This window comes from Pseudochaenichthys georgianus, chromosome 21 (genome assembly GCF_902827115.2).
Source record: "Pseudochaenichthys georgianus chromosome 21, fPseGeo1.2, whole genome shotgun sequence".
Classification (NCBI taxonomy): Eukaryota; Metazoa; Chordata; class Actinopteri; order Perciformes; family Channichthyidae; genus Pseudochaenichthys; species Pseudochaenichthys georgianus.
Window position 1 is genome coordinate 15078510 of NC_047523.1, and position 27377 is coordinate 15105886.

A 27377-nucleotide genomic window follows, 5' to 3' on the forward strand; every position below is an offset into this window, starting at 1 on the left:
GCTTTGAAGACCACCGTTTTATATCGTGCAGTTTAGCGGCAAAATAACGTCAGTCAGCCAGCTAACGCTAGCTTTGTTGAGTTTATGCTAGCTAAACAAGTAGTGGTTGTAGTCTATACAGCAGTAATTCATATATTATAGCTTACTGCTTTGGCACTGACGGTTGATAACCGTTTATGAAAATAAAACCAATTGAACTGTACTGAAATAATGACAAGTTTTATAATTGTATGGGCTCCTGCCGTGTTTTTAAAGCCTTTGTAAATTATCCATGCTATTTTCTATTTAGCTAACGTCGAATTAGTGTATGTGAAATCAGCCTCACAATAAGATGTGTGTATATTACAATTATTAATGTCATATTTCAAGATGATTACTTAGATATTACAATATGGTTGGTTGAGCTGGAGTTCATTATTGAGCTTACACGTTAACGTCACAGTCATCTGAAGAACGAACCCAAACCTTGTTGTTTTTATTAATTGTATTACAAATTGATATCAAATAAACAGTAAGCATTGGTAACACAATTTCCAAAGTTACAGTAAAATAAAAAGGACTCGGACAATACACAATCCAACATGTTCAACAGAAGATAATCAGTTATATTGTTTGTACACATGGTACTTTACATATATATCTGTTTGTTTAAGGTGTCCAGGTGATGCAGACAGGCTGGACCAGAGAGTGAGAGACAGAACTGGACTCCTCACAGCAGTGAACTTCAGCACAGGTACTAAGACTCTTTTTCATACTGTACAAAGAATCAAGAAAGATATTGGTTTAAATGAATGAAGTATTGACTTGAATACACTGATATACATTCCATTAAACAATACTAAATACTAGATCACCTACACATGAGTTAAGTTGAGGGATTATTCCATGCAAAAAGTCACATTTAGATGTTAACAAGCAATATGACTTTGTCAGCTTTCTAATTTAATGTATTGAAGGCAAAGATATTTAACACATAGTGAGAACTGCTACTATTTATCTCTCAATATTGTCTGTAAAAAACGTGGTAAAAGTTATTCTTTCAGTGAGACAACAGAGCAAGCTTCTACAGTTGCACTACGTTTTGATAACAGTTAAATATTATTTTGATAATAACATATATTTCAATGTTGATGAATTTCATACTGTTCATTCATAATCTGATTACAATTAAAAAATAATTATATCAACAGCCCCATAACACACAAACACACCTCTTTCATAAAAATAACACACTTGTTCTGCAATAATGTTTTATGTTTCCTGTAATTTTTGTTAGGAAAGGACATGCCCGAAAGACACGACATCTTCTCCTTCTCTGAGGGTCAAGAAGAACATCCAAGAGGAACATTAAAAGCTGATGTTATGAGATTTTAAGACCAGTACAGGACATTCACTAAGAAACTACTTTTATTGTGAAAACAAAGATCTGCACACCGAATATTTTTGTAGTCTATCAGGACCATCATTTGTTTGTGACGCTGCCTGCACCTCAGAGAAGGGGTGGTTATAGTCAGGCTTATAAAGTGTGGCGAAAAACATAGTCAGCTGATCGAATGCACCTATTTCCACATCTACACTCCATCAGCTGATTATTTCTATTTGCCTCACTTTATGAGCTTCACATCACTTGTGCCTTGTACCGCAGAGTTTGCAACGTCACAAATAAATGGGGCCAATCTTCAGTCAGATGTGAATGTGTAATCTAACATTTTCAGTAAGAATAATGGACAAAAGGAGTGCAAATACAAATTATTGAAATGTGAACCAAAAGTTAATCAAATGTTTTAAATAAAAAGCCCATATGGACAGAAGGTGTAAACCTATTAAATGTAAAGTAAACACATTTAGTCAAATAACGTGACAGACTAGGCCTGTGCAGTTGGTATCAGCTATACCCAGCATGGGCTCCTCCATCAGGCCTGGTCCTCCTCGCTGAGGAAAGACCCTCAGTCCTCTCCAAACCAACAGACAGGACGTCCATCACACGGAGGTTTCTCCCTGAAGTCTCTGCAGCCCCTGGACACCACGCTGTCTCAATCCGTCCACACTGAATATGAGAGGGAGAAAATGAAAATAATAAATGCTTTAGACAATAAGAAATATAAAGTTGACTGTTGAGTTGCTCAGTTTTTTTAGATTGTCAATACTATTACTGTATAACTAATATCTCAGGTTAAGAGGCACCTTCAAATAAAGATTGGTCTTTAAATACATGTTGTCTTTTGAATTGTTTGTCTAAAGTCAAGGATCTAGAACTGGTACTTTTAAGTTGTAATGATACAGTCTGGTTATTATGCTGTTTGGAGGCATCACAGGTAAGAGCACTAACTAGCTACCATCACATGTACCTTAGCTTGACTCAAATATATTAAACGTATAGTTCAGTGATGGCAACATATAAATAACTAATGTCATGCAAACATATTAATATTTGCTTGATTCCAGAGTTGAATCTAGCACAATTGCATACAAACGTTAAGGGATTTTAAGATTCTGAAGTCTTCGTTCTAAATAGAAAATAGCATGGATAATTTACAAAGGCTTTAAAAACACAGCAGGAGCCCAAGACAATTATAAAACTTGTCATTATTTCAGTACAGTTCAATTGGTTTTATTTTCATAAATGGTTATCAACGGAGCGTCCACACTACAGCTTCAAAAAAAGCTTGGAGCTGGGCGTGTCTGTAGCTTGGGGATTTTATTCAAGCAACGCGACCAACAACCAATCACATGAATCTCCCGCCCCCGACATACAAAGCAAAAACCCCCGGGGATTTTATGGGAGCAATATATATATAAACTCCCCAAACAGGCGAAAACCTACCAGTTTCACCCACTGTCTCTGCCACCTCCCTCCATGCCTGGTTCCTCCGGTTTGTATCCCGGTAGGTGAAGAGGGTCTGGTCATACAAAACCGGGTGATTCGCTACGGCGATAGTTAGTTTCTCCTCCGACTCTTTTTGAAATATAGAAATGAACGGCGGGATATCTCTCCCAGCTTAGACGCGGTTTTATTGGCTATGGCTTGAGCTGTCAGATTTTCCGAAACGGGATTTGATTGGCTGGCGCTGGCTACTAGACGGACCGCTATGCTACCCATAATTCAGTTCGGCGAAAAAGCGAGGCAACGTGACGTCACCCCATTCAAAGTGAATGGGCAGATTGAAGCTGTCGACGCTGTAGTGTGGATGGGCCGAGCCCCCGCAGTCTCCCGAGCCTCATCCTTCTGATAGCTCCGCCCCTTCGCTCCAACCCCCCTCCCCCTCCACATCTACAGGTTAAAATTACTTTTGCGACACATTTATCGCAAGAAGTGTAGCAAAAGTCAAGACCGCAGATTCATCGATTTATACTGCCACAGAGCAGATTCGTCAAGTTGTAATGACTGATTTGAGAGGTTGTAATAAATAAAGTTGAAGTTGTAATGGAAAATATAAACATTATATAAGCAAATATAAGCAAGTGAACATTTCATCACTAAGTTCATTTTTTTTCGACAAGCTACAAAACTTCAAATTTGGTTCACAGTTACGTGGATATTTTTTACAAGTGCAAATGTATGCACACAAGCTCAGATTTTTTTTCTGCAAGTGCTCACATCAGGTTTTACACGCTCTCACATTTTGCACCATATCTACCTTCATACTGAGCTCGTGCATTATTCCATTAGACTGAGGACTTTTTGTCTGTCTGTCTGTTGTTATTGTTACCCTGTACACGTTAAATGCACTCAAATGCACACAAAATAAACATGACTTGATTTCATACATAGCTGCGTCCAAGAAGAAGGTTAACTTGTTACATTAAGTAATTTAGATCAATAAAATGCAGTACTTATACCAATGACCATTGATTCATTTATTTACTCATTCATCATATAATAATTTGATGAATTACATTATTATTATTATTATAGATATATATATAGATTATTATTATAGATATATATCATATATATATATATATTATTATAATTATTGTAATATGATAATATTGTATTTGTAACTTCAAAATCAATGCCACTGCGTAACTGTCATGGAGGGTGTACAGTATGTTGATGTTGTTGAAGACCTGCAGTGTGATCATGAGGAATGTGACACACGGGTGTTTTTACATGCCCAACATGCTGCACAGGAGCACAAAGCTGTCGTCATCAAGAGCTCTGACACTGATGTGGCATCCTTGGGTTGTACCCTGTACACGTTAAATGCACTCTTAAAATAAACATGACTTGATTTCATACATAGCTGCGTCCAAGAAGAAGGTTAACTTGTTACGTTAAGTAATTTAGATCAATAACATGCAGTACTTATACCAATGTCCATTGATTCATTTATTTACTCATTCATCCCTCCACAAATGAAAACAACACTGATGAACCATAAAAACGAGATTTATTACAAATATAAAAGGTATGACATAGTACAAAACAGAATAAGGACACTCCTATTCCTCACTGTCAGGGCAGTCATCGTTCTCTTCCTCCGTTTCTTTTTTATTTGCACAATTTGAGCAATGACATAAGTCTGTTTAACAGAGTCCTGCAGAGAAGCATTAACATCTGCCTTTCTCACAGGCAGACTCTTTGCAGCTGCAGTGTATCACATTCAACACACTGTCAGGGGCAGGATTTATTGTCATCCAGGTGACAGTTGTAAGTTCCCATCCTCTATTTCCCAACCATATCCAGCAGGTGATGGAGCATTTATTTCTCTTTTGAGACAGGACTTCATTATTGCTGCCTGGTAATTTGCCCTTTTGCAGTGCTGATGGAGGGCATCAGGAGTAGGGGGAATGCTTAATTCTGGCAAGGCCGATGATGCCATACAGAAAGCCTTGTATCTAGCATCATTTACATTTTCGGCTGCTGGCTGATCATATAGGTGACATACATACCGGCAAAGAAGTGCAAATGTTGATTGCTCCAAGTTAAAGTTAGTACCTAAACTTCTAAAAGCCTTAAGGTAGTCATCTTTCTCACATGCAACAGAAAATGACTTTCTTTTACCTTTGCCATAGAAAGCGCTTGTGGAGTCACACCCAGAGAACGTGTGAATTCCAATCAAGGCTGAACACACACTGGTTCCGAGAGCTGATGACACCATGGCAATGTCAATGATCCGTGTCCTGTTGCCAGTCCCTGTGAAAACATATAAGCTGCATGGCAAATCTGCCTGCAGACTTACAGCAATGACTGCCACATCAGTGTCAGAGCTCTTGATGACGACAGCTTTGTGCTCCTGTGCAGCATGTTGGGCATGTAAAAACACCCGTGTGTCACATTCCTCATGATCACACTGCAGGTCTTCAACAACATCAACAGACTGTACACCCTCCATGACAGTTACACAGTGGCATTGATTTTGATGGGCAATGTACAAGGTGAGGTTTTTACCCACTGTTGTGAGGTCTGCATATGTCCATGCCACATAAAGGAATTCGGCCAGTGCTTCCTTATTTTTTCCGTCAGAGAGAAACTTCTTCCACTGGGTTGGAGTTCTCTGATCTGGGCTGAAGATTGTTGTTAGTTGTGACCCTGTATCAGCTCTACGGGACCGTTCTAGGCTTTTGATGCTGATGGGTGGATACCGGTCAGTGACAAAATTAATGCGTGTGATGCAAAGCAAGTTGGAGTATGCTCTGCAGTATGGTCTCTGCAAGCTCTCCAAATGTTGCTGGTCTGGATCGCATGGCCTGCATGACTGCCATGCCATCAAAAAGAATGGCACCACCTATTGGAACTTTGTCAACCAAGCACTCTCCACCTTGTCTGCCTCCTCCACCTGCCTTTTTGTCGGTAAACCTTCTGTAGCATGTGTGGTGGAAGCCAGCGTCCTCAGGAATATCTTCGAACTCGAAATCAAGACAGTGCTTGTGGTTTTCAGCCACCACGTTCCGAGAGTCTCCCTTCAAGCCGAGCCCCCGTTGTAAGCTTGTCCTGTACGTATTCCATCTTGTATTGGTAAAATAATCAACCTTTTCGTGCTTCACAGACGTAATATGCATGTCACAATGTTTGTGTGTTGATAATTTTGACTTTTTGAGACTTTCTGGTGCGTTTTCCTCGTCCCCGCTACTCGATGAAACCATGGCTGTCGCCATTTTTTCCAAATCTGTTTTTTGATACCGGTATATGCAGCTACCCAATTGGTGTAGCACGATCACGTGACGGACCGTGCCACTACTTTTGACCAAGATATTATTACGCTTTGAAGGGACTAGTTCAGCCAATAATTACGTGCCTAGAAGAATTGACAGGAATTTTAGCGACAAACTTTTTTTTGGTGGATAAGCATGACTCGTTCTTTTTTATGAACTAAAGATTGTGTAGTTCCACTTCTGTGGAGCGGGATGAAACGATAACAGGGTTCACCTTATGGCCTAGGGTAGGAGATTTTGAATCTCCTTTAATAATGCCCAAACATTTGGTAACATCTTTATAAACATAATTTATTAACTGCTGCTCACTTTATGAAATCTTTTTTCTCCTCCTCGGCCACGGCATTGGGCGTCCTCCTGGTTCTGATGGAACACACATGTTAGACATTTGGTTATATCTGACTAATGCAACAAACAGAGGAGGGTGGTAACTCAGTCAAAGCTGGTGTTAGTGTGTTAACACTGTGTCTTCACCTGGTGGAAACTGGGGGCAACATAACCGTGCGGGGGTGCGCTGTGAGGACGAGCTCTCCTCCGACAGCTTCCATTATCAGGTTCTGGAGCGTGTTCAGCAGAACCTCTTCACTCACGTCAGCAGGCACATGTTCAGGGTGTGGTGTCCCCTCACCGTCCACTGGGCTGAGGTGATCTTCCTCTCCCTGGGTCCCACTGGACAGAAGTTGTGCTTGGGGTGCAGGGTAAGAAGAGGAGGAGGAAGGGAGGGAGGACGGAGATAAGGAGGGACTAGGTTTTCGAGGCTGGTAGGTGATGGGCTTCGATTCCATACTTATCAGAGACTGCGAGAAGGGTGGCTCATCAAGTATTCCCCTGGAGAAGAAAAGGGGGGGACCTTAGCTCTATGGATGCACCAGTTATGGACTTTTTATACAAATTGGAATAAGGACTTAATATTCAAATCACAGAAAGCACAATATTTGGTAAAATATGTGTTTAAAAAAAACATTTCATATTGCAAGGGCAATTGTTGCAATAAGTAATTTGTATAAGTAGCACATCCCTAATCAACACAAATACACAGAGGCAAGGGTTTGATATGAACATTTCATGTCATTATTATCTTTGCTAACTAACTTCAGCTTACAATATGAATTATACCAAAATACACACAAAACTGTTAAAATAAAACTAAACCATACTGGAATTAGTTGATTAGATTAAGTTAAAAAACCAAATAACTGTATTGTGTCACAGATAGATACGTTTTTTTTCTTTTTGTTAAAAACATATAAGGTGATCAAAAATCATGTATGTATGTACATACGTATGTATGTACTGTATGTAAAAAACAAAAACAAATGTAAAGACACTCAAAATAGATACTAAGATAACATATAATTTATTAATACCAAATTCTCATTTTAAAATTCTACAACAATCAACTTGCTTAGATTTTGTTTTACCCTGACCCAAAATAACGTTTTTATATCGTCCAAGTCCTTACTGGCTCTCACTTGACTGTATATTTGTATTCTCATTTCTTTATCTTTAGCAATTGTCACAGAACCCGACGTCAACTGGGATAAATAAAGTATTCTGATTCTGCTTGATATCAAAAAAGTTCCTCACTGCAGTGCAGAGGTCAGTGTGTATATATATATATACAGTATGTTGTCTTCACTGCATGTATCTGGGTGTCTGTGTGCACGTTACCTGAGCAGAGAGGCGAGTATGCGCATGGTGACGTCTCTATCGGGGCCTTTTCTCTGTGAACCCCGCCCAGCATGGAGGGAAGTGCTCTCAGGTTGCCGGGGATTCACTGACTGGAGGCATCTTGGGAAAACAGCACAGATATCAAAGTGACTTAACTTCAGTATTTTTACTTCTACTTAAGTGATTACTAACATGGAAAAGGACGTTATGATATCAACATATGTACAACAACAATTCCCTTATAAAATATGTATTAAAGTCCAGTCTGTCTCAGTCTGAATGCGTTACCTGAAGTCACTGGACTGGTCAGGAAAGTGTGCACGGTACTCCAGAAGCCCGTGTGAGCGTGCAGTCACCCCCAGATGCAGCAGAGCCGGCAGGGGGGGTTCAGGGCACCTCCAAACGTTTCCCTTTTCTCGCTGCGCTCGCTTCTCAGCTCTTGTTATCTTGGTACATATCCCCCCGACTGTTTCACAAGCAGCACTGGCACAGATAGGAGGAAGAGTCTGGAGGGATCAAAGGGAAGGCTTTATGAATTAATTTGATACATTTTAAAATGAAGTTCTTTAGTAAAGCTGCAAAAAGAGCAACTGAATCCCAGAAATATTGGAGTACAATGTGGACATTTGGACATATAGTGTTTATATACATATTTTATTATATCTTCTTTTATTGGACATTTTACTTTAGCTTCTTATGTTTATAAAAATATCTGTATTCTACAGTTTGTCATTTTTCTTAATATTCTTAATTTGACTTCTCAGAATTCATTTGTTTCTTATGTTTAATACACATATATATACTGTATAAATATATATATATATGTGTATTATATTCACTTTTTTTATATATATATTTATTTTATTTGACATTTACTGTGCTGTGAGGTTTTATGTTCCATGTTTTAAATGACATATATTTTTCAAATATTATAATAATAGACATCTGTCTAGGTAACTTTGGCACGTGAATACCAATGTGTATCAATGTATCAAAAAACAAATATTATATTATTTTAATTAATTAAAATAGAATACAATTTAGTATAAATAAATTAAATATTTACAAAAAAACAAATGTACAACAAACGAGGAGCACCTTGTATTTCCTGAGTGGCGGCCCTTTTCTTACTGGAGCTGCTACAGGTTCCTGTAACAAGACAAAGGATGAATGTGTGGCAGAAGCCTTTAGCATGTCTGTCAACAATATGCCTTTGGATGTGAGGAAGCACCTTATCTATCAGAACTCCATAACTGCCTTTAATAATCTTATCCGTGACAGTGAATTCATCCTGCTGTCTCTTTTTCTCTTCCTCCAAATGCTGTAAAGCATCGTAATACCGAGTCAGAGCGGCTTCCTGAAAAACCTGGAGAAAAGAAGAAAAAACGCATATCATTCCTAATTTAGAAAAAAGTAACTTCTAAAAATACTCTGCCAAACCAGGATTTAAATGAAATTGGAAAATGGATTTGAATTCACCAGGTTTTTAAAAAAACACATTAGCACTGCTGTGGTACCTGACAGATGATATCCAGCTGATAAACAGCAGGGTAGTCAGTGGAGGTGAAGGTGAGGACACACGGCGCACTCTCCCCCGGACACAGAGTCCCTCGCTCTGGATGGATCTCCACTGCCTGGCAAAACAGAAAAAACACATTTTCAAACGTAAACAATATCACAACTCTCATACCGGAAAATTATATTTGAAGGTGGTATGGGTCATGCAAATGACAAATCATTGTTTCGTCATTCAAAAGCCAAAGATACAAATATTTTAAGAAATTGGGAGAATCAAAGACATGCAATATCTTAATTTTCGCTGATTTTGAAAGAAAGTCTGACAAAAAGAGGGAAGACATGCATGTTTCATGCTTAATTAATTATTCTAAAGAGGGTTTAACTGCTAATGGTGAAATAACTAGAGTCTGTTGACTGCCTGTAGCTCTGAGGGAGGAGTTAAACAGTATCAAACAATAATATACTGTATATATTATATATATACAATAATTCACATCGGACATGTACATCTTCCAGTACCTGCTTATTGCTCTGCAGCTCCCATGTATAGTGGACAGTGTCTGTGTGGGACACATTGGTCAGGAAGAGGATTTTTGAGGATTGTGAGCACACAGGGATGTCACTGAGAGAAACACTGTCCTCTGACAGGAAGACCACCTACGCACAGACAAAGAGAAACCTTTGAGCTCCATACTGTTTCAGACATAATCCTTGATAATCCATGATATGGCATTTCATCACGGCAGTATTTAGTTTAGACAGTAGCTGCCAGGTCCCACATGAGCTCAGCCCCCTCCTTTTTTATTGTTGATCAGTTTTTGAATTTTTTAAAGCTTTATACCCAAAATCAGCACTTTTGTAATAGTAAGTGAAATACAGGGATACGGGGCATGGCTAGCATGGGTGATCTGTTTGGTATTTTTAGCAAAACACTTCATAGACATGTTTTTTATATATTTTTATATATCTGAGACCTACAGTATGCTATTGCCTAAAAATAGCATGATAGGAGTCAAGAACTGCTCCCACCTGTCCCGGGAAAGGCCCTCTCTGGACACAGGGTTCAGATGCCTTCATATCATTGCAGTGAGATGGGATTTTGGAGATGAGAGTGGGAGAATCCAAACCACATCCCTCAAACTTCACAAGCGTGGAATCCCCGTCCTCCACGTGGATCGGAATATCCACCTGTTATTACACAGTAAAAGATTTGAAATTACACAGATGTGACAATTAGCTACTTAGGTATAAATGGTATATGTCATTATTCTGAATAAAAAAATATTGTTTATCTGTTTTTTTTTTCAAAACTATACACATTTCTGTTGCTGTTTAGTGACATGAGTGTATTTTTTTGTACTTCTTTTTTGATGTGCTTTTTTATCAAAATAATACTGACATGAAGGAAATAAATAAATATTGTTTAAAAAATAATAAAATTGTTATCAAACCTATAGAAATTAAAATGAAAAAAATTCATATAAATATTAGTAGTATTAAAGGGATTATAAAAAAATTATAAAACATATTACACAATGATGGTGATATATAAAGTGGAGTAACGAGAGGTTCTACATTGCGCATGAGCTTGATGATAAAGCTACACCTATATTACAGAGACACTTTTGTAGGAGCAGCCCAAACCAGTGCAGTGGTAAGAGGGCGGCAGCAGCACTGCAGATTATAGCTCCATCCTTACGTGGTACATCTTGGCCTCCAATGGAGAGAAGATCCATCCCAGCATGGCCGTCTCTCCAGGACGGACCTGTCCCTCTGGATTGAGGCAGCAAAGCACTGGATGGTTAAAGTTGTCCTCCTGCAGCTGTAACAACACGGCCGTGTCCACCGTATAATGGACCGGCACTGCACCGCGATTGTGTATTTTATACACCTGAAGGCCAAGCAAAGATATACAAAGTCACCCTGTTTTTTTCCAGTCTTTCAGAGAAGCTAAGGTGAGAATGTCATGTAATCTGGAAAACAGGTGGGGGGAATACATTATGGCAGGTTATTACTTTTTTTGGTAAGGAAATATTGTTCTAGCGTTGGTGGTTACACTACTACCATTCTTAACAGGATTAATAACTAATGTTTTCTTAAAGGTCCCATGACATGGCCATGTCTACTGATCAAAATTCCATTGTTGAGGTCTACTAGAATAGATTTACATTGTTCAATGTTCCAAAATCACATTGGTTTCTCATACAGCATCTCTGTATAGCATGTGTATTCACTCTTTGTCCTAAACGGCTTGTTGGAGCTCCTGCCCCCCCCCCCCTCCCTGTCAGCCCACTGTGCTCTGATTGGTCAGCTCGCCCACTCTGTTCTGATGAGTCCACCACCGTTACAGCGGAACATCAGTGATTATGTGTTACTATGGCGTTAGCAACCAGAAAATGACACCAGTAATGACAACCAGATGAGAATGCTGCGTGGGCTCTGGGTGCCGTGTTGGCGGGACGTTGCGAGGCTCGCTGCTGTGAGAAGCGGACAGTGTGAGCTGGATTACTGGTGTCATTTCCTGCTTGCTGCGAGACAGCGCGAATGGATGCGGGAAGGGGGGGTGCTGAGGGGGCTGCAGCACCCCCATCTGCGAGGCTCCACTAGCACCCGCAAAGCATGACATGGGACCTTTAAGGTGATATCTTTTTTGTGCATTACCATTATTATTACCACAACAAACACCAAGAAAAACTAACCTGAGAAAATATTTTAACAGAAAATTCTTTTCAACTTTTTTTTAGACACTTAGAAAGATTATCCTGGTAAAACCCCTGTTCTTAAGTCATAGGCAACGGACAGACAATATTTTAGATCTTTTGCAGAAGATTGTTTTTTTTCCTCACTTGCCTCCATACATTGCAAGGCAAGTTTATTTATATAGCACTTTTCAACACAAGGCAATTCAAAGTGCTTTACAAAAATCAAAGACATTAAGAAAATGGCATTTAAAATCAGTCATTAAAAAGAAAAGCTAATAAAATAAACATAAAAAGAAAAAATACATGGATAAAAGTTACAGTGCAGTCTAAGATATGAATATATCAATTAAAAGCAGCGGCAAAAAGAAAAGTCTTCAGCCTGGATTTAAAAGTAGTCAGAGTTGCAGCGGACCTGCAGGTTTCTGGGAGTCTGTTCCAGATGTTTGGAGCATAATAACTGAACGCTGCTTCTCCATGTTTAGTTCTGACTCTGGGGACAGAAAGCTGACCAGTCCCTGAAGACCTGAGAGATCTGGATGGTTCATAGTTTAGCAGGAGGTCAGTAATGTATTTTGGGCCTAAACCATTCAGTGCTTTATAAACCAGCAGCAGTATTTTAAAATCTATTCTTTGACACACAGGAAGCCAGTGTAAAGACTTCAGAACAGGAGTGATGTGATCCACTTTCTTAGTGTTAGTGAGGACTCGAGCAGCGGCGTTCTGAATCAGCTGCAGCTTTCTAATAGATGTTTTAGTGAGACCTGTGAAGACACCATTGCAGTAGTCGAGTCTACTGAAGATAAAAACATGGACAAGTTTTTCCAAATCCTGCTGTGACATTATTCTTTTAATCCTAGATATATTCTTTAGGTGATAGTAGGCTGATTTAGTAACTGTTTTAATGTGACTGTTGAAACTCAGGTCAGAGTCCATGAATACACCTAGATTTCTGGCTCTATCTGTTGTTTTGAACATTGCAGACTGAAGCTCAGCGCTAACTTTTATACGTTCTGACTTGGCTCCAAAAACCATTACCTCAGTTGTATCTTTGTTTAATTGGAGAAAGTTCTGACACATCCAGTCATTGATTTGTTCAATGCACTTACTCAGTGTTTGAATTGGAGCATAGTCTCCTGGTGAAATTGTTACGTCAATTTGTGTAGTCAAACAATGGATTTCCAAACACTCTTTAGGCAACACTGTAATTAGTAAATCCAGTTAATTGTATCTTGTATGAAAACAAAAACAAGAAAATGTATAATAATGTTTAGATAATTGTTTGTTAGATGCTGCGTAGTGGATCACACCTATGTAGAGATCAGTGATTTTATGCTGCAGTTTAAACATTTTAAAAAACAGAAGAAATCAGTGGAAGATGTTTCACTGAGTTCTTATATGGAATATTACACTCCAAGTTGGAATGCAAACATTTCAGCTCACTTTGAAAAGTTCACTCCTTCTATGCTGTGTTGGATGTTAGAGAAATGAAACACACACCTGTTTAGGAGGAGTACAGTCCCCAATAGTTACAGAAGTGAAGACATGTCGCTTGGAGGCAAAGTGAAGAAAGGGTCTGTCTCTCTCCACCGTCACCCCCTGAAAGTTCACCTGCACACAGAACCACAAGCCATGGACGTGAAGTCAACATCAAATATCAAACAGTCACATTTTTCATCAATCTTAATGATAAATTACAAATGTATTTTTTGTCTTCTTAGACTTGATTAAAAATGAGCCTTGTGTCACTGTATATGGATGTTTGCCTCACCAAGATCTCTCTGCCATAAGAGAGTTTGAACACGACAGGGAATCGATCCATACCAGCAAAGAGATGGCTGCAAAGGACCAATTTTTTATTATTGTGGGACCACTTATTAGTGTTATCTGTTTTTAAACAATTTGCAAATGTTAGCAAATTGTCTGAAATGATCCTCCTGTATGGTGCAATATTCTCTGACCTGTAGGTGAAGCTCACCACCCTCTGCTGGCCAGGAAGTAAAGTCCCAGAACGAGGAGTAATGCTGAACAGTTTGTTGTTTTGAACCTGTCGGTGAGATGAACATATAGTATGTGTGCTTACTTGCTGTCTTTATCTGTATCAAAAATAACGTATTTTGATATTATTTTATATTTAAAACCCCTTCTGGAAGGGTCTGACCTTCATCTGGTACATTTCAGTGCTGCTGAACTCTCCGGTCTCTGCCCAGTACTCCAACTCTATCTGTTGGTCCTCTGGAAACAAGAAGGCCCTAATATTGAAAAGAGAACATTCAGTAGACATTAAAGTTTCAAATCAAGCCAAATGTTTAGCTGTGAGCAATGTATGAGATCTTAAATAGAATGCTAAATGCAGTTATCTTAGCCTTCGATTGACTGTATTCTCTAGAGTCAGCTTTTTACCCACCAGTCCACAGGGATGGAGCCAGGGTTGTGAAACATCAACCCAAACACTGAGGGCTCTGAATTTAGAGGAGTGGCACTGAAGTTGAAATCCAACATGGCGTTGGTGAAGATGGAAGGAGAACTGCTCACACTAGAGGCAGGAAGAGAACACACCACATCCTAACAATGTAAATACAGGACACATCTTGTCAAAGTAGAATTCAGGTGTGATAGCATTTTGTGTTGTTATAATAAACAATACAATTATTCATACATTATATACATTTACAAGTCTCAAAAAGCCACTGTAGACACCTTTTAAAACAGACATTTCCATCACGTTGAATGATTTGTTTCGTCATCTTTAAGAACTGTTTAGTTAAGAACTATATCTTGTTAATGTCTTGAGTACCAGTTGCTCATGTGTGTGTCTTAATTAGCTGGCAGTGGGAAGAGTAGTATTTTATCTTCCTTTAACAACAGGTGTTGCCACTAGGTGTCATCAGAAATCGATCAAGGTCTTTATTTATTTTGAAAATACAATGTTTAAATGAGATTTTACATATTCTTTCAAGTGGAGTCAATCAATAAAAAATAAAAAATGTAATTGTGTTAAACACCAATAATATTAAATAAATCATAAGAAATCACGAGTTTATAATACTAGTGTATACTTGTATTTTAGGGGAGAAATAAAACAAATACAGGTCTGGCGTTGTAATAAAGAAATGCATGACAAACTGGTAAGAGAAATCAGAGGGTTTTTTACTTTATTGTACAGTAACATGATGACAAGTCATGTTATTTTTCCAAAGCTTAGCTCGTATGGTTCTATACTTGCTGCCGATATCAAATTGTGAGCATTACTGTATGTGTTCATACAGTGGTGAGCCTTTCTGGGAGCAAGTGTTATTTTTCTTCACGTATTAAAGTCTTACATTGAGAGCCATAATGCTTTTCCTCACCTGTGTCTGATAGGCGCTCTGTGAGTGAGTTCAGCGGGGCAGGGGTTGGACAGCATGAGCTCATTGAGGCGGTCCAGTGAGAATAGTTTCCAGAGGTGCCCCTTGCTGAGTCTGCCCACACTGCCACCACTGCACACATCAATCACCCGCAGAGTGGGAAACACACCCTTAGCTCGCACTTCACACACAGCTTGAAGAGGGGATGAAGCCACACCTGAGAAGAGACAGATATAGAACAGAAAGGAGCATTAAGTGTCACGTAATATAAAATGAAATGGCAAGTATAGGCAGGTTTCTAAGGCAATTCAAAGTATATTAAAACACATTCAAAAAATGATATACAAGCTCAAATTGAATTTAACAGGTAAAAAATGAAATGGAATAAAAGTAACAGTGCAGTACAATTTAATAAAAGGCAGCAGCAAATCATTTAAAACTGATTTCTTCTTATCTACCACTGGCGTTCAGCGTCTGGTAGCTGATGGTCCACAGGTACTGGGCTTGTCTGTTTGGCCTGACTGTGGATCGGAGCAGCATCTTGGAGCGTGAAGCGATGGTTCCCATTGCACAGTCCAGCTTCAGGGCTAAAGGGCAGACAGGACACAGCTAGATACAGCACTGTTCCAACTACTACACCTGTATGTGCTATTCATTTCACTCTCATCACTCGCTCATAGTTTTTTTTATGTGTGTTTTGCGAGGGTAATTTTACTTCGGCACTGTTTTACACCTGTCAGATCAAGTGTTATTTTTGTTATACTTATTTAAACTCACAAGAGGCTTAAGTGCTCTAATAAGCCATGATCTGAATAGGACTAAAAGCTTGAGATTAGCACTGATACAAATGTATTTCTAGAAAAAAAGATATTTATAGAAAAAAAAAAGATACATGACATACTAGATAACTTTCTAGCATACATTATATGTACTGTGTATTTGAAGTGCATTGAGAGCTTGACATTTACATGAAAGAAAACATAAATGCTTTAAATCTTGGTGGTGCAAATCAGCTATTGTGGCCAAAATGAGTTTTACAACATACAAAAAACTTAAAAAGATAAGCATGGCAAATCCTCTCAAGTCAAAACAAAGAAGATGAGACTTCACCAACTGATCATATTTGTACTTGCAAGTTACCTTAATGGAGGGAAATATTTAATTTACACCATTCATTTTCCCTACTGACCATTACACATGCTAAAATCAAATACTCTGCTGAGAGCTGATCAATATCATGTACATACATTAAGGGAAGAACAACAAACCCATCACGAAATAGAATACCATTTGGTTCAGTCTCGGGGTCATAACTAAGTTCCTCGTCCAGAAGCGTCTGCTGCACAGAGAGACAAAAGGAGACGGTACAGGGGCTGTTGTTCACCAGAGGAACCTGAATCGACCGGTAGCTTCCAACCAGAGCCTCCCCAACATCCAGAACAGCTTTCTCTGCCTGTGGAGGAAGAGAAATACACACGGCTTTTTACGGCTATTTCTTGAAAATTCACATACAGTTCCAGTACATGTATACACCCAAACACACGCACAGAAACGCCCAACCACACTGACAGTCCCACCTCTATGAAGCCTTTTGAGCCCGTCCCCACCACTGCAAGGGTAAGTTGTGACTTGTTACATCCAGTAGTCTGCATTGAGCAGAAGGTGAAAGTGGGTTTCAGTGTGTATGTTTTTTCTTCCAGTGGGCTGAAGGACCATGTCTGGACCTGTAAAGGCACAGTTAAAAACAATCAATCAATCAAATGTCATTTATAAAGCACAATATTACACATTTCAAATTTGTTTCAGGAGGCTTTACAGAGCATACAACACCCTATGTTAATATAACCTTGCAGCGAAGAGGGAAACACTCCCCCCAAAACAAACACATTGATGGAGAGAATTTAAAGAAATCTTTGAGAGCAACACAGGAGCAATCATTAACCCAGGACGGACAGACATGCAAAAGATGTAATGTGTATACATTAAAGAACATAACAAAATGACAAAATAGGAACAATGTGAGCGTATTTAAAGGGGCCCTATTATGTTTTGGGGGTTTTCCCTTTCCTGTAGTGTGTTATATAGGTTTCTGTGCATGTCAATGGTCTGCAAAGACTAAAATACCAAAGTTCCCTCCAGATGGAGTTTCCCACACACTCCCCCCCTGCCTGAAACACCTCCATTGGACTCCTTTGTTTACTTCTGTGACATAGTGACATCACTATGTAACGCTTGCACTTCTATTGGCTACCGCTCTAACACATTGTATATTATAGGCAAAGGGGCGGCACGTCTGTAAGTGGTTGACCAATCACAACATATCAGCCAACGATCAGAGCAGACTGGGCTCTGGTTTCAGACAGAGGGTGAAAAGAGGTGCTGCAGCACAGGCAGTATGATTGATGAGATTTTTGAACATTAAAGCATGGAGACATGTCACGGTCGAGGGACAAAATACAAATATGAACCTGGAAATGAGCATAAAAATCAGTTACACAGTCTCTTCTTGCATAATTGTATGTCTGATTCAGTTTCTCACTGATTTCTCATTGGGATGCAGTTCTCCAGCATCTGGTTCAACAGAGATAAGCTCCTGGTCTGGCTCTGGAATGCTCCACTGGAATCTATCATGAAAGGACAATCACAGAGAGCCAGCTGTAGAAAAGATTAATGATGCCTCAGACTACAATTAGAAAAATGTCACAGGAAAAACAACCGTTATGGCCACAAACCGTAGAGGTAGGCTGCTGAGATTTCGTATGTCAACGGTGCGCTGTATTCGAGAGCCCACCGCTGTAGGCTGGAAATATAAACTGTTGCCTTCTTTCAGAGACACACTCACCTTATCCACCCAAAGGACAACGTTCAGGTCCTGAAGGGACACAGAGACAGATGCACAGATTAAATCACCTGTGTAACATGTTTCCTGTGTTGTACCTGTGTGACTTAAGTACCGGTGAAAAAAATAGTTTTGCCGGGAAAATCGAGGTGTTTCATCTCATCAACAGATGGGAACTTTTTGTTGTGGTTGCTAGGATCATTTTTATTTTTATATTAAAAGTGTGTTTTTTAAATTATGTTTTGATACATTTTAACCTGGATCTGTGTGTCTTTGATTCCCTTTAAAAGCATTCTTTAAATAAAATATATTATTATTATTATGTTGCCGATACAAAAACGTTTCTAGCCAAAAGACAGTATTGTTATACAAACTGTCTTCAACATCCAAGTGAATATTGTATATGTGAGCATTCTGCTGGCTAGCACTCCGACACATTGTACAGGATAGGCTAAGGGGGTAGGACACCTTTTAAGAGGTTGACCAATCACAACAGAGCCGGCCAGCTAACCAATCAGAGCAGACTGGGCTCTGGTTTCAGACAGAGGGTGAAAAGAGGTGCTGCAGCACAGGTAGTATGAGCAAAATAGAGCACTTTTTGAACATTAAAGCATGGAGACATGTCGGAGTGGAGGCACACAATACAAATATGAACCTGAAACTTAGCATAATAGGGCCCCTTTAGAACTAATCTTAGTGGTCCTTTTTAGCCTTTCGTGGCCAATACAACAATAAAAAATGTGTTTCCCTTGTCCTCTGTCATCCTGTGCAGTGTAGAGTACCTCTGTGTGGTTAGCTGCATTAAGCTGAATGGGCCAACTGAGCCTCATTTTGGGACTTTCTTCTGTGGGAGTTGTTCTGAGGGTGAGGATTTGGTGGTTCCCAGGTGGGATGAAACCACAGGTCGGAACTACAGATACGTATTCTGACAAGGCGGGGTTTGAGCTGGGGTCCAGAGAGAAGGTGAGGGGCAGGTCTCCACAATTCTGGAGGAGCACCGTTCGGTAGGAAAGAACACTGAGTGTTGGAAAGGCCTCGAAGGAAAAAAAATGACAGTTACCAAAGTATAGTATGTTAGTGTACTTTCATGGACAAATGTCATTTGCAAAGGTTTTAAAGAAAGTGTTATTATGACAGAACCTTTGTATTGAAACGATACATTGGATTAAACAAGATTAGATAGAATAGATTCAATGTTATTAGATTAGACTACATTAGATTTGCTTTATTAATCAAAAATTGGGAGATTGTTTTGTTACAGCAGCATGTTAACAAGGCATTGCACATGAGTTTAAAATAAGAAATAAACATGAACAGTACAAATATACATATCAACAGTAGTCAGATATATATCTAAAAGAATACACAACAAATAAGTTTGGATATACACTACAATAGACCAATCTACTTCTAAAAAATATATACATAGGATGCTATATATACATTTTCTAAATATGAAAGGCAGTAACAGCTTTTGTAAAAAGTGAAATGCAATGAGGTATAATGTGAATATAATATTGATATACAAATTGGTCAAGGTAAGGTCAAATACAACCAAAAAAAAGAACTAAAGAAACTATAAAGCAGAAATATCATCTTGATTTGTTTTCTGTTTATTGAGCAAAAGACACTTTAAAATGAGTGAGAGATTCCGAAAAAGAGAGAATGACATGTCGTAGTAACGTTTGTGATGTTTCTCGTGCTTACCACTTGACAAGGCGTCAGAGAGCAGTTGGGGATGAAATGCTCTTTGCCCGGCTGAAAGGAGTGGCCTATGACTCTGACAGTCACACACCAGGGGGGGCACAGCAGTCGCTCCTCTAGGGGAGGATTGTCCTGCAGGACCAGATAAGAAGACAATAGATGTGCAACAACATGTGCATTCAACCATGAAGATACAAACTGAAGAAAAGCAAAGGTACAATTTATAGCTAAGGTGATATTCTACATGATATTCTTTTATAGCGTTACGTTCAACAGACAAGTACCGAAGAGAGGAGAGAAAAATTGGAGATCGGACCAAAAGTAATTTTTTATTTTAGATCTGGGATTAAAGTCAACATTCTGATATCAAAGTCAGAATATGGAGAATACAATTCTGAAGGAAAAAAAAGTGAATTTTAAACTGAGAAAAAATGAATGTTTTAGTCGTACATGTGGAAGAAAATGTGAGTAATTTTTATTTTTTAGTGCCGATATTTAACTGAGAATTCTGAGAGAACATCCCGAATTTTGGGAAAAAATAATTTTCTCAGTTTAAAGTACAATATTCACTTTTGGTCAAATGTCAAAAATGTTTTCACATGTGGCCCTTATCCTTTTCCGTAGACAGGATGACACATTTTGAGTGGACAAACATGTGAGCTGTTTTTTCAAAGAAGAAAGACATCCCTTGATTATCAAACAACCTTACCTTATAGTATGCAAAGCATTCAAGTTGAGCTCCGTGCAGAGTGCTCAGCTGCTTGGGGTGGTAGGTGACCCTGAATGAGGTGGACTTCAGAGGAGGCAGGTCACATGATGAGGGAGAGACAGAGAACGGAGAGTCTTCTCCAGCAGTCCACACCAGGCTAGAGCGGAATAGTGTGAAACAAATTTCAGATTTAACAAGAAAACAGATATTGAAGTCGAGTTTTCTTCCATGACAAAAAAACACAGATACCTGAGTTTCCCCCTGGTGTGGTTTGTGATGGAGACAAACTGAGAGGATTTGGATGAAGTAGACACAGAGGAGGAGGTTTTGTGGGTAAACAGTAGCTCTCTGGGCATCACAGATACATGTGGGGGCGATGCAGTAGAGCTGGAAGGGAGGGGGTCCATGCAGCCCAAGCAGGATTGGTAATATTCCTGCATGGGATCTCTGGACACAACACCAGCACTGTCTGGCTTCTGGAGAGACTGATACAAAATGACACAGAAAAATATTCAAATACACAATTGAAAGCCTATGGCTGCATATTTTTGTAAACGACATTTTACGTATTGTCGTCATATAGTGTACAATGTGCACATATGTAGTTTAACTTCTTATGTTAATCAAAATCATTTCTAATCTGATTTACATTACATTTTAATGCACATTTTTGCAATAATGTTTTGGGTGTATATTCGTGTTATTTTAATGTATTTTGATCTTTTCATTGCACATTTTTACTTATTTATTATTTTAAAGTCTTGTGTTAATATCATTGTTGTTTTTGGCTTTTTTAAATCTTTTTTTTATGCTAATATTGTCATTTAAATGTTCTTTTCCCGTTTTTATATTGCATATTTGATTTTAACTTCTTATGTGCGTATAAATAGTTTGATTGAGTTTTATTTTTATTTTAACTTCTTATGTGCATATAAATAGTTTGATTGAGTTTTTATTCTACCATTTAAAAGCACATTTTTACTTAACTTCTTGGGTTTATATAATATTATGTTATTATATTCTTAAGAGAGAAACTGTCATGAATCCCAATTTTGCCAATTCTTTAGTGAAATTGATTATGTACTTATTTTAATCTAGAACAATCAGCAGGTTGCTTCTCTTTGAGACGCCTCACCTCCACTGCAGGGGAGAGAAGTTCCTGGTGGTTCATGCTTGCATCCTGATTCTGCAGCATGGCACTGGGAGTGTCTGCCGGGTCGTGTCTGCGGTACCAGTGCAGCTTGTAGAGAACCAGGTGCTCAGGCTTCAGTACGGCTGGCTGATGCAGCTCTGAGTGACAGGTACCAATCAGGTCCAGGAACAAGGGCTCCTACAGCGAGAAGAGAATCAGAACACTTATTTATCCTTGGGGATATCTTGTTTCGGGACAGTTGCTCCATTTTGGAATAAAATAAAATGAAAGATTCAAAAAGAAAAAAAAGATTAATAAAAAATTAAATGTATTTATATGTGAAATAAAGAGATAAATAAAATAGAATAAACATATAAATATATTCAAAAACAAAATGTTAAAGTATCATGACCCATAAAGGAAGAACAAAAATAAAGATTACAAATATTCATATAGACATTAGAAGTGCACAATTGCAGAATATACCACATTATGCAACATGTTTATTACATAAATACAGTAGTGTATTATTATTAATAGGATAATAATGCATAGCTTAAAAACATTTGGCTGCTGAAAGGGTAGTAAGAGTTATGAGGAAGAAATCATGAATATTGATGATGTTTAAATGTGAGCTGCATATTGGCTCCTACCCTGTGCAGTATGAGACATGCCACTCTCCTGTGGTGAGCAATGGTCTGCCTGGGCCTATAGACCGCCCTCAGGGTGGTGCGGCTATGAGGGCGAACAGCGCCACTTGCTGGTTGGAAGCTGAACACACTGTTCCCACTGCAGTCCAAGTCCCATTGGAAGAGAGCTTCAACGTGTGAGGAATTAAGCAGCTCCAATGTCTGTACAACTGCTCCTCCTTCCTCAACACAGCCAAAGTCCACCACAGAGGAGGACAGGGACACATTGGGACCTAGTTATAAAGAGAAATACTTCTTATACACAATAACTGTAGTTGTACCCAATACACAGATACATACACATAAGAGTGTGTTTCTGTGTGTCCCCTACCTAAACAGCTTCCCGTCATTTTGAGTTGCGTCACATTCTCCAACACTCTATATTTTAGAGATAAGTAATCCACAGAGACTCTATCCACCACAGCAGGAGTATAGGTGACTGTAGCCCGTAGAGATCCACCGGGCGCCACCTCGCCCTGGCTCACATCACAGCTGAACTCTGACCTCTGCAGGGGCAACCCATTGGACAGACATAAAAGAGAGAATCGTGCAGTCACCTGTAGGAGAAGGGGCAAAAAGAGTGATTAGAGGGAGTGTCACTGATTTGCTTTGGTGAATCTTTGCGTACGACTCACAGGGGAGGGGTTGAAGATGTCGACGTGTTTCTGTAAACTTTTGCCGACAGCAACAGAGCCAAAGTGCAGCTCTGGATGATGCTGTTCTTTTTCCCCCTTGGTTCCTGGACTTTTCAGTTGAAGAAATGGGAATTTAGCTGAAAGAAAAGACAAGAACAAGTCAGAGAGTATTGGTAACAAAGTTGATCTGACATTAGTATATAGCCTGTTGCCATATGGTTCAATCCACATAATGTCAGTATATCAAGACAAATCAAGGACTGACATCTCTTCTAAGGTTTGCATTGTACAGACAAGAGAAAAGCTGGGTAAAAAGTAGCTAAAGTGCTTTGTTTGAATTCCTATCAGTCATTTTTAGACCATTGGATATATGTTTTTCTAACTTCACTAATATAACTAATGTTACAAACCAGCAATCAAGTTTAGAGCATGTTTAATCGTTTCATATGGTTCACTTCTTGAGCTAGGATCATATCATTCATTTTCAGATGATATAGATTTAAAGGGTCCTATTATTTTCATTTTCAGGTTCATATTTTTTCGACTCCACCTCGAGCGATATAATTACTAACAAAGAACTGCTAACAGAGCACTTATATACTAATAAAGGATTGGCTTATCTATAGCCAGTTGAGTAGCACTTGAAATACTTGGCTCTATGAAACCTGATGTACTTTATGATTCTGTTTTCTTCAAGGTTGTGTCTTCCTGGTCGAATGTACTTATTGTAAGTCGCTTTGGATAAAAGCGTCAGCAAAATGTAATGTAATGTAATATTTGTTCTACTGTGAAATGTTCACATATGTTCAAAAAGCTCTTTATTTTCTCATTCTGCCTTGTGCTGCAGCACCTCTTTTCACCCTCTGTCTGAAACCAGAGCCCAGTGTGTTCTGATTGGTTAGCTGACCGGCTCTGTTGTGATCGGTCAACCGCTTCGAGATGTCCCGCCCCCCATCATGTACAATGTGTTGGACTGCTAGCCAATAGAAGTGTGGGTGTTACGTACTGTAGTGATGTCACTATGTCGCAGGATACAAATGGGATTTCAGCGCTTGCAGACCATATACATGCCCAACAACCTAACAATTGTTTAGATATCATATTGTCTGTGGTACTCGTATACGTGATCGCCTATGTTTATAAAGCCTGATAATTTCATTGGTAATCTTTCTCTGGGTCGTTCATCTCAATTTGCCCTGTCTCAGTTCATACAGTACCTAGTCCCTGCAGCAGAACATTGCAGTAGCTCTCTGCCTTGTCCCCTTTGTCCCCTTCGTCCCCTTCTTCTCCAAACCTGCAGTCGACCTGTTGCTGGTACACCAGGGCCTCTTGTGGTTGGAACTCCACCATGATGTTACACTCCTGACCGGGCTTCAACACCCCCTGCTCGGGGCTTAGCTGGAACGGTTCTGTGCAATCCAACTCGAACCATGTTTGGAGTTTACTGTGGGAAGAAGAAAAGCACACACAAAAGAAGATAAACACACAAATATTAGATTCAAATACATTTGTTTAAAATTTGTATTCATTATTTTTTCTTCGTCGCATTGGTTTCATACCTGACATTTTTGAGAAGGAAAGCGGTATACGTCGTGTTTCGGACAGCACAGAGTGGCAGCAGCACAGAGTCAGGCACCTCCAGGGCACAGCAGGGAATGGTGGCACGGAGGCATACTTGGAAGCTGCTGCCATCTTTACTTTCAAAATCAATGCTGTCCTCATACTCACACTGTGCAGGGCAGTAGGAAAGAAACACAAACACAACACATGAAACAAGAGAGGTAGATTGTGTCATATCAATATTATATGGACACAATTCATCATCTATTTCCAAATGTGCTTCTTGTGGTGTCATCATGTATACAAAACGTCATCATTAAAAAAGATGGTCTCGATCTAGAATGTACTCAGGTCCTTCTTTTGAAATGGTCCTATGATCTCCCTTACCCAATTATTTGAGTTATATCTGACCATTTCTAATAGTAAGATAGCCCAAGTTGGTAAGCCCTGGGGTAAATGACTCAACAATTATTCCTAACAATTATGTATAAGATTGTGATGGGTTACCCTCTTGAGTGGTCTAAAGCTGATTGGCACAGAGAAAGAAGTCCCTGGGCTAATAACGATGGTATGGGGAACCAAGGTGGAGAAAAACTTGGACACTGGAGGTCTGTGAGGGGGGAAAGATAAGATGTAAAAGCCATTGGATAATCATCAAATGTGCATCACATTGCTTGAAATAAACAAGAAGATCCCAAGGCTTTATTGTCATATGCACAATATCTACAGCGTCAATCCCAAGCTCAGTGCAACATACAAAAGACATACAAAGTGTGCAAGACAATGGCGCAATTAACACAATGGTGCAAGTAAATGCATGGAAAATAATCCAGATCGTGTGAGGGTGTATATGAGAATACCTATGAGTGTATGCATACTGGTGTGTGTTTTTTAATACCTGACGTGTAGCTTCTGAAGCCTGATATGAACATTCTTTAACACTAATGTCTTGGTGAACTCTCTTCCCAGGTCCCAGTCCTCCCAGACCAGCTCTGGCTTCATTTCCAGCCCCAAGCTGCTTTGGCTGGACTCTTGTCGCTGGTACCTTCCAACCCGCTGCATTTCGTGACTCCCTGGATCCTGTTGGGTGAGGTGTTGCAGAAGACGTGTTTTGAGAGCAGACACAGATCAATGTTTCATAGAAATTGCAGAAGACAACCTACTGTACATAACAAATTATTCAAACTATTTTTTATTTAATTTTTTTGCAGGGTTTGAATGGATATTTTCAAATCTGATATCTACTATACATCTTAAAAAACCCACACGTTTTCCAAGCATGTGTAATTCAGCCTCAATTTTGTTTTGCTAACATTAAAGTATGGGATTGACCAGTTCTAAATCAAAATGCTTACTGAACATCATTGTGTGTCATTATGTCAGAGCAACTGATAAAGCATACAAAGATTAGGTCACATGTATTTCAGTTCTGTGCCCACCAGTGCAACTGTTTCAGGATGTACGCCTATGTTAATTGTATTATATATGATAAAGGGCTTGTATGGGGCATTCTCTCTGCCATTGCCTCTTGAATAGCAGGTTGTTTATCCTCATAGGTAAATGTTTAAATAAATAGGCAGAGAACCAGGCTTTAAAATACACAACAGATTTAGGTATAGGCTGTTATTGATCATGGACCATTTTGCTTATTTAAGGAGGGATTCAAAACAAAGCTTAACATATTGGAACACATGAAAAGCAGACCACATGTTATTCATTGATGATAAGCTGTTTCTATTCAAACTGTTTTTTATTTATCATTTCTGTACAGACCTGAGAACAGCTAGGTAAAGTGCTTTGTATGATTGTCCTATTGTTATTCTTAGACCATTGGATATACATTTTCTGTATTTTACTGGTACACAGGAAAAACGGACTAGTTATTATTTATGATAAGCTCTTTCTTTTTTTAAATGTTACTTTGATATCCTTCCCAGCGGTGGGGGGCTTCCACGGTTTTCCTGGAGTGAAGGGGTCAGGAACCCGAGCCTCAGCTAACATGGCTGAGGAAGACAGAGAGCATTCAGCTAGCTTGACATTTACAAAATAGAAAATACACATGTGAGTTTCTGGTGGATGCCTGGTGGTTATAAGGGTTTCTGTTTTCTTACAGTCGAGTTAATAATTACATTATCACCTTAAAAGTTTTACTAAAGTTAAAACATTGCTAACGTTACACCTTAAACCAGGTTGCTAGTGTTTTGAAATGAACGTTAATATAGCTATTAAGATAGCTAACACAGGGAAAGCTAAAACAGTTGCTACACAGACCAAAAAGCATGCTAAACATAACACAGTTGGTCTAAGGGACTTAAGTGTCCTTACCTTATTTCAAACTACCCACAGTAAAGATAGAATAAGATTGCTTTCACTCCATTTTAGTTATAAAAACACCGCAAACAAGTCTGGAAAATTTGGTAGAAGTTTGTGTCGTGACCGCGTTACCAAGGCAACAAGCAACTGTTTGTATGACGGTAGTAATTACGGCAGCCGAGGGGGGGCATGTCAATTCGCGAACTGGTAGTATTTATATATCACATAGGCCTACGAGTTTATGACCAATATACCAATACAGCCGGGTCTTCTAAAATGATTGGTCGTGCTTTTTACAGCGCGACGGCTTCCACAGATGACATTTTTGTATGTATTTATTTTCAAAGCATTTAAAATATTAATTGCTATCGGGATTTGAGCATTCCATGGAATATAACAAAA

The 27377-nt window shown here is 39.1% G+C and overlaps 1 protein-coding gene across 1 annotated transcript; it reads right to left on the bottom strand.

Moving 5' to 3' along the window:
- Window positions 1-705: 705 nt before the first annotated feature.
- cfap65 (cilia and flagella associated protein 65) lies at window positions 706-27085 on the bottom strand. The gene is made up of 37 exons (XM_071207087.1): window positions 26988-27085; window positions 26583-26665; window positions 25561-25742; window positions 25170-25272; window positions 24662-24831; window positions 24320-24546; window positions 23103-23239; window positions 22799-23024; window positions 22432-22700; window positions 21782-21976; window positions 20896-21131; window positions 20647-20803; window positions 19941-20069; window positions 19016-19267; window positions 18127-18266; window positions 17934-18018; window positions 16972-17118; window positions 16682-16847; window positions 15853-15981; window positions 15398-15611; window positions 14455-14583; window positions 14209-14299; window positions 14009-14094; window positions 13819-13885; window positions 13548-13658; window positions 11048-11239; window positions 10378-10536; window positions 9868-10005; window positions 9348-9464; window positions 9062-9196; window positions 8929-8979; window positions 8119-8336; window positions 7831-7950; window positions 6634-6987; window positions 6469-6522; window positions 1896-2047; window positions 706-754 (listed from the first exon to the last, which is right to left on the bottom strand). Exons 2-36 carry the CDS (start codon window positions 26661-26663, stop codon window positions 1981-1983), a joined length of 5334 nt encoding a protein of 1777 aa, XP_071063188.1. The 5' UTR covers window positions 26664-26665; window positions 26988-27085; the 3' UTR covers window positions 706-754; window positions 1896-1980.
- Between the last annotated feature and the right edge of the window lie 292 nt (window positions 27086-27377).

What these genes read in the sequence shown, in the direction of transcription:
- cfap65 (XM_071207087.1), bottom strand. Translation starts at nt 26,663, where the DNA reads ATGTTAGCTGAGGCTCGGGTTCCTGACCCCTTCACTCCAGGAAAACCG. An exon ending in ACATCTTCAACCCCTCCCCT is followed by an intron (nt 23,025 to 23,102) that starts GTGAGTCGTACG and finishes CTTCTCCTACAG; the next exon opens with GTGACTGCACGATTCTCTCT. An exon ending in GAGGGCCTTTCCCGGGACAG is followed by an intron (nt 10,006 to 10,377) that starts GTGGGAGCAGTT and finishes GTCTGTGCGTAG; the next exon opens with GTGGTCTTCCTGTCAGAGGA.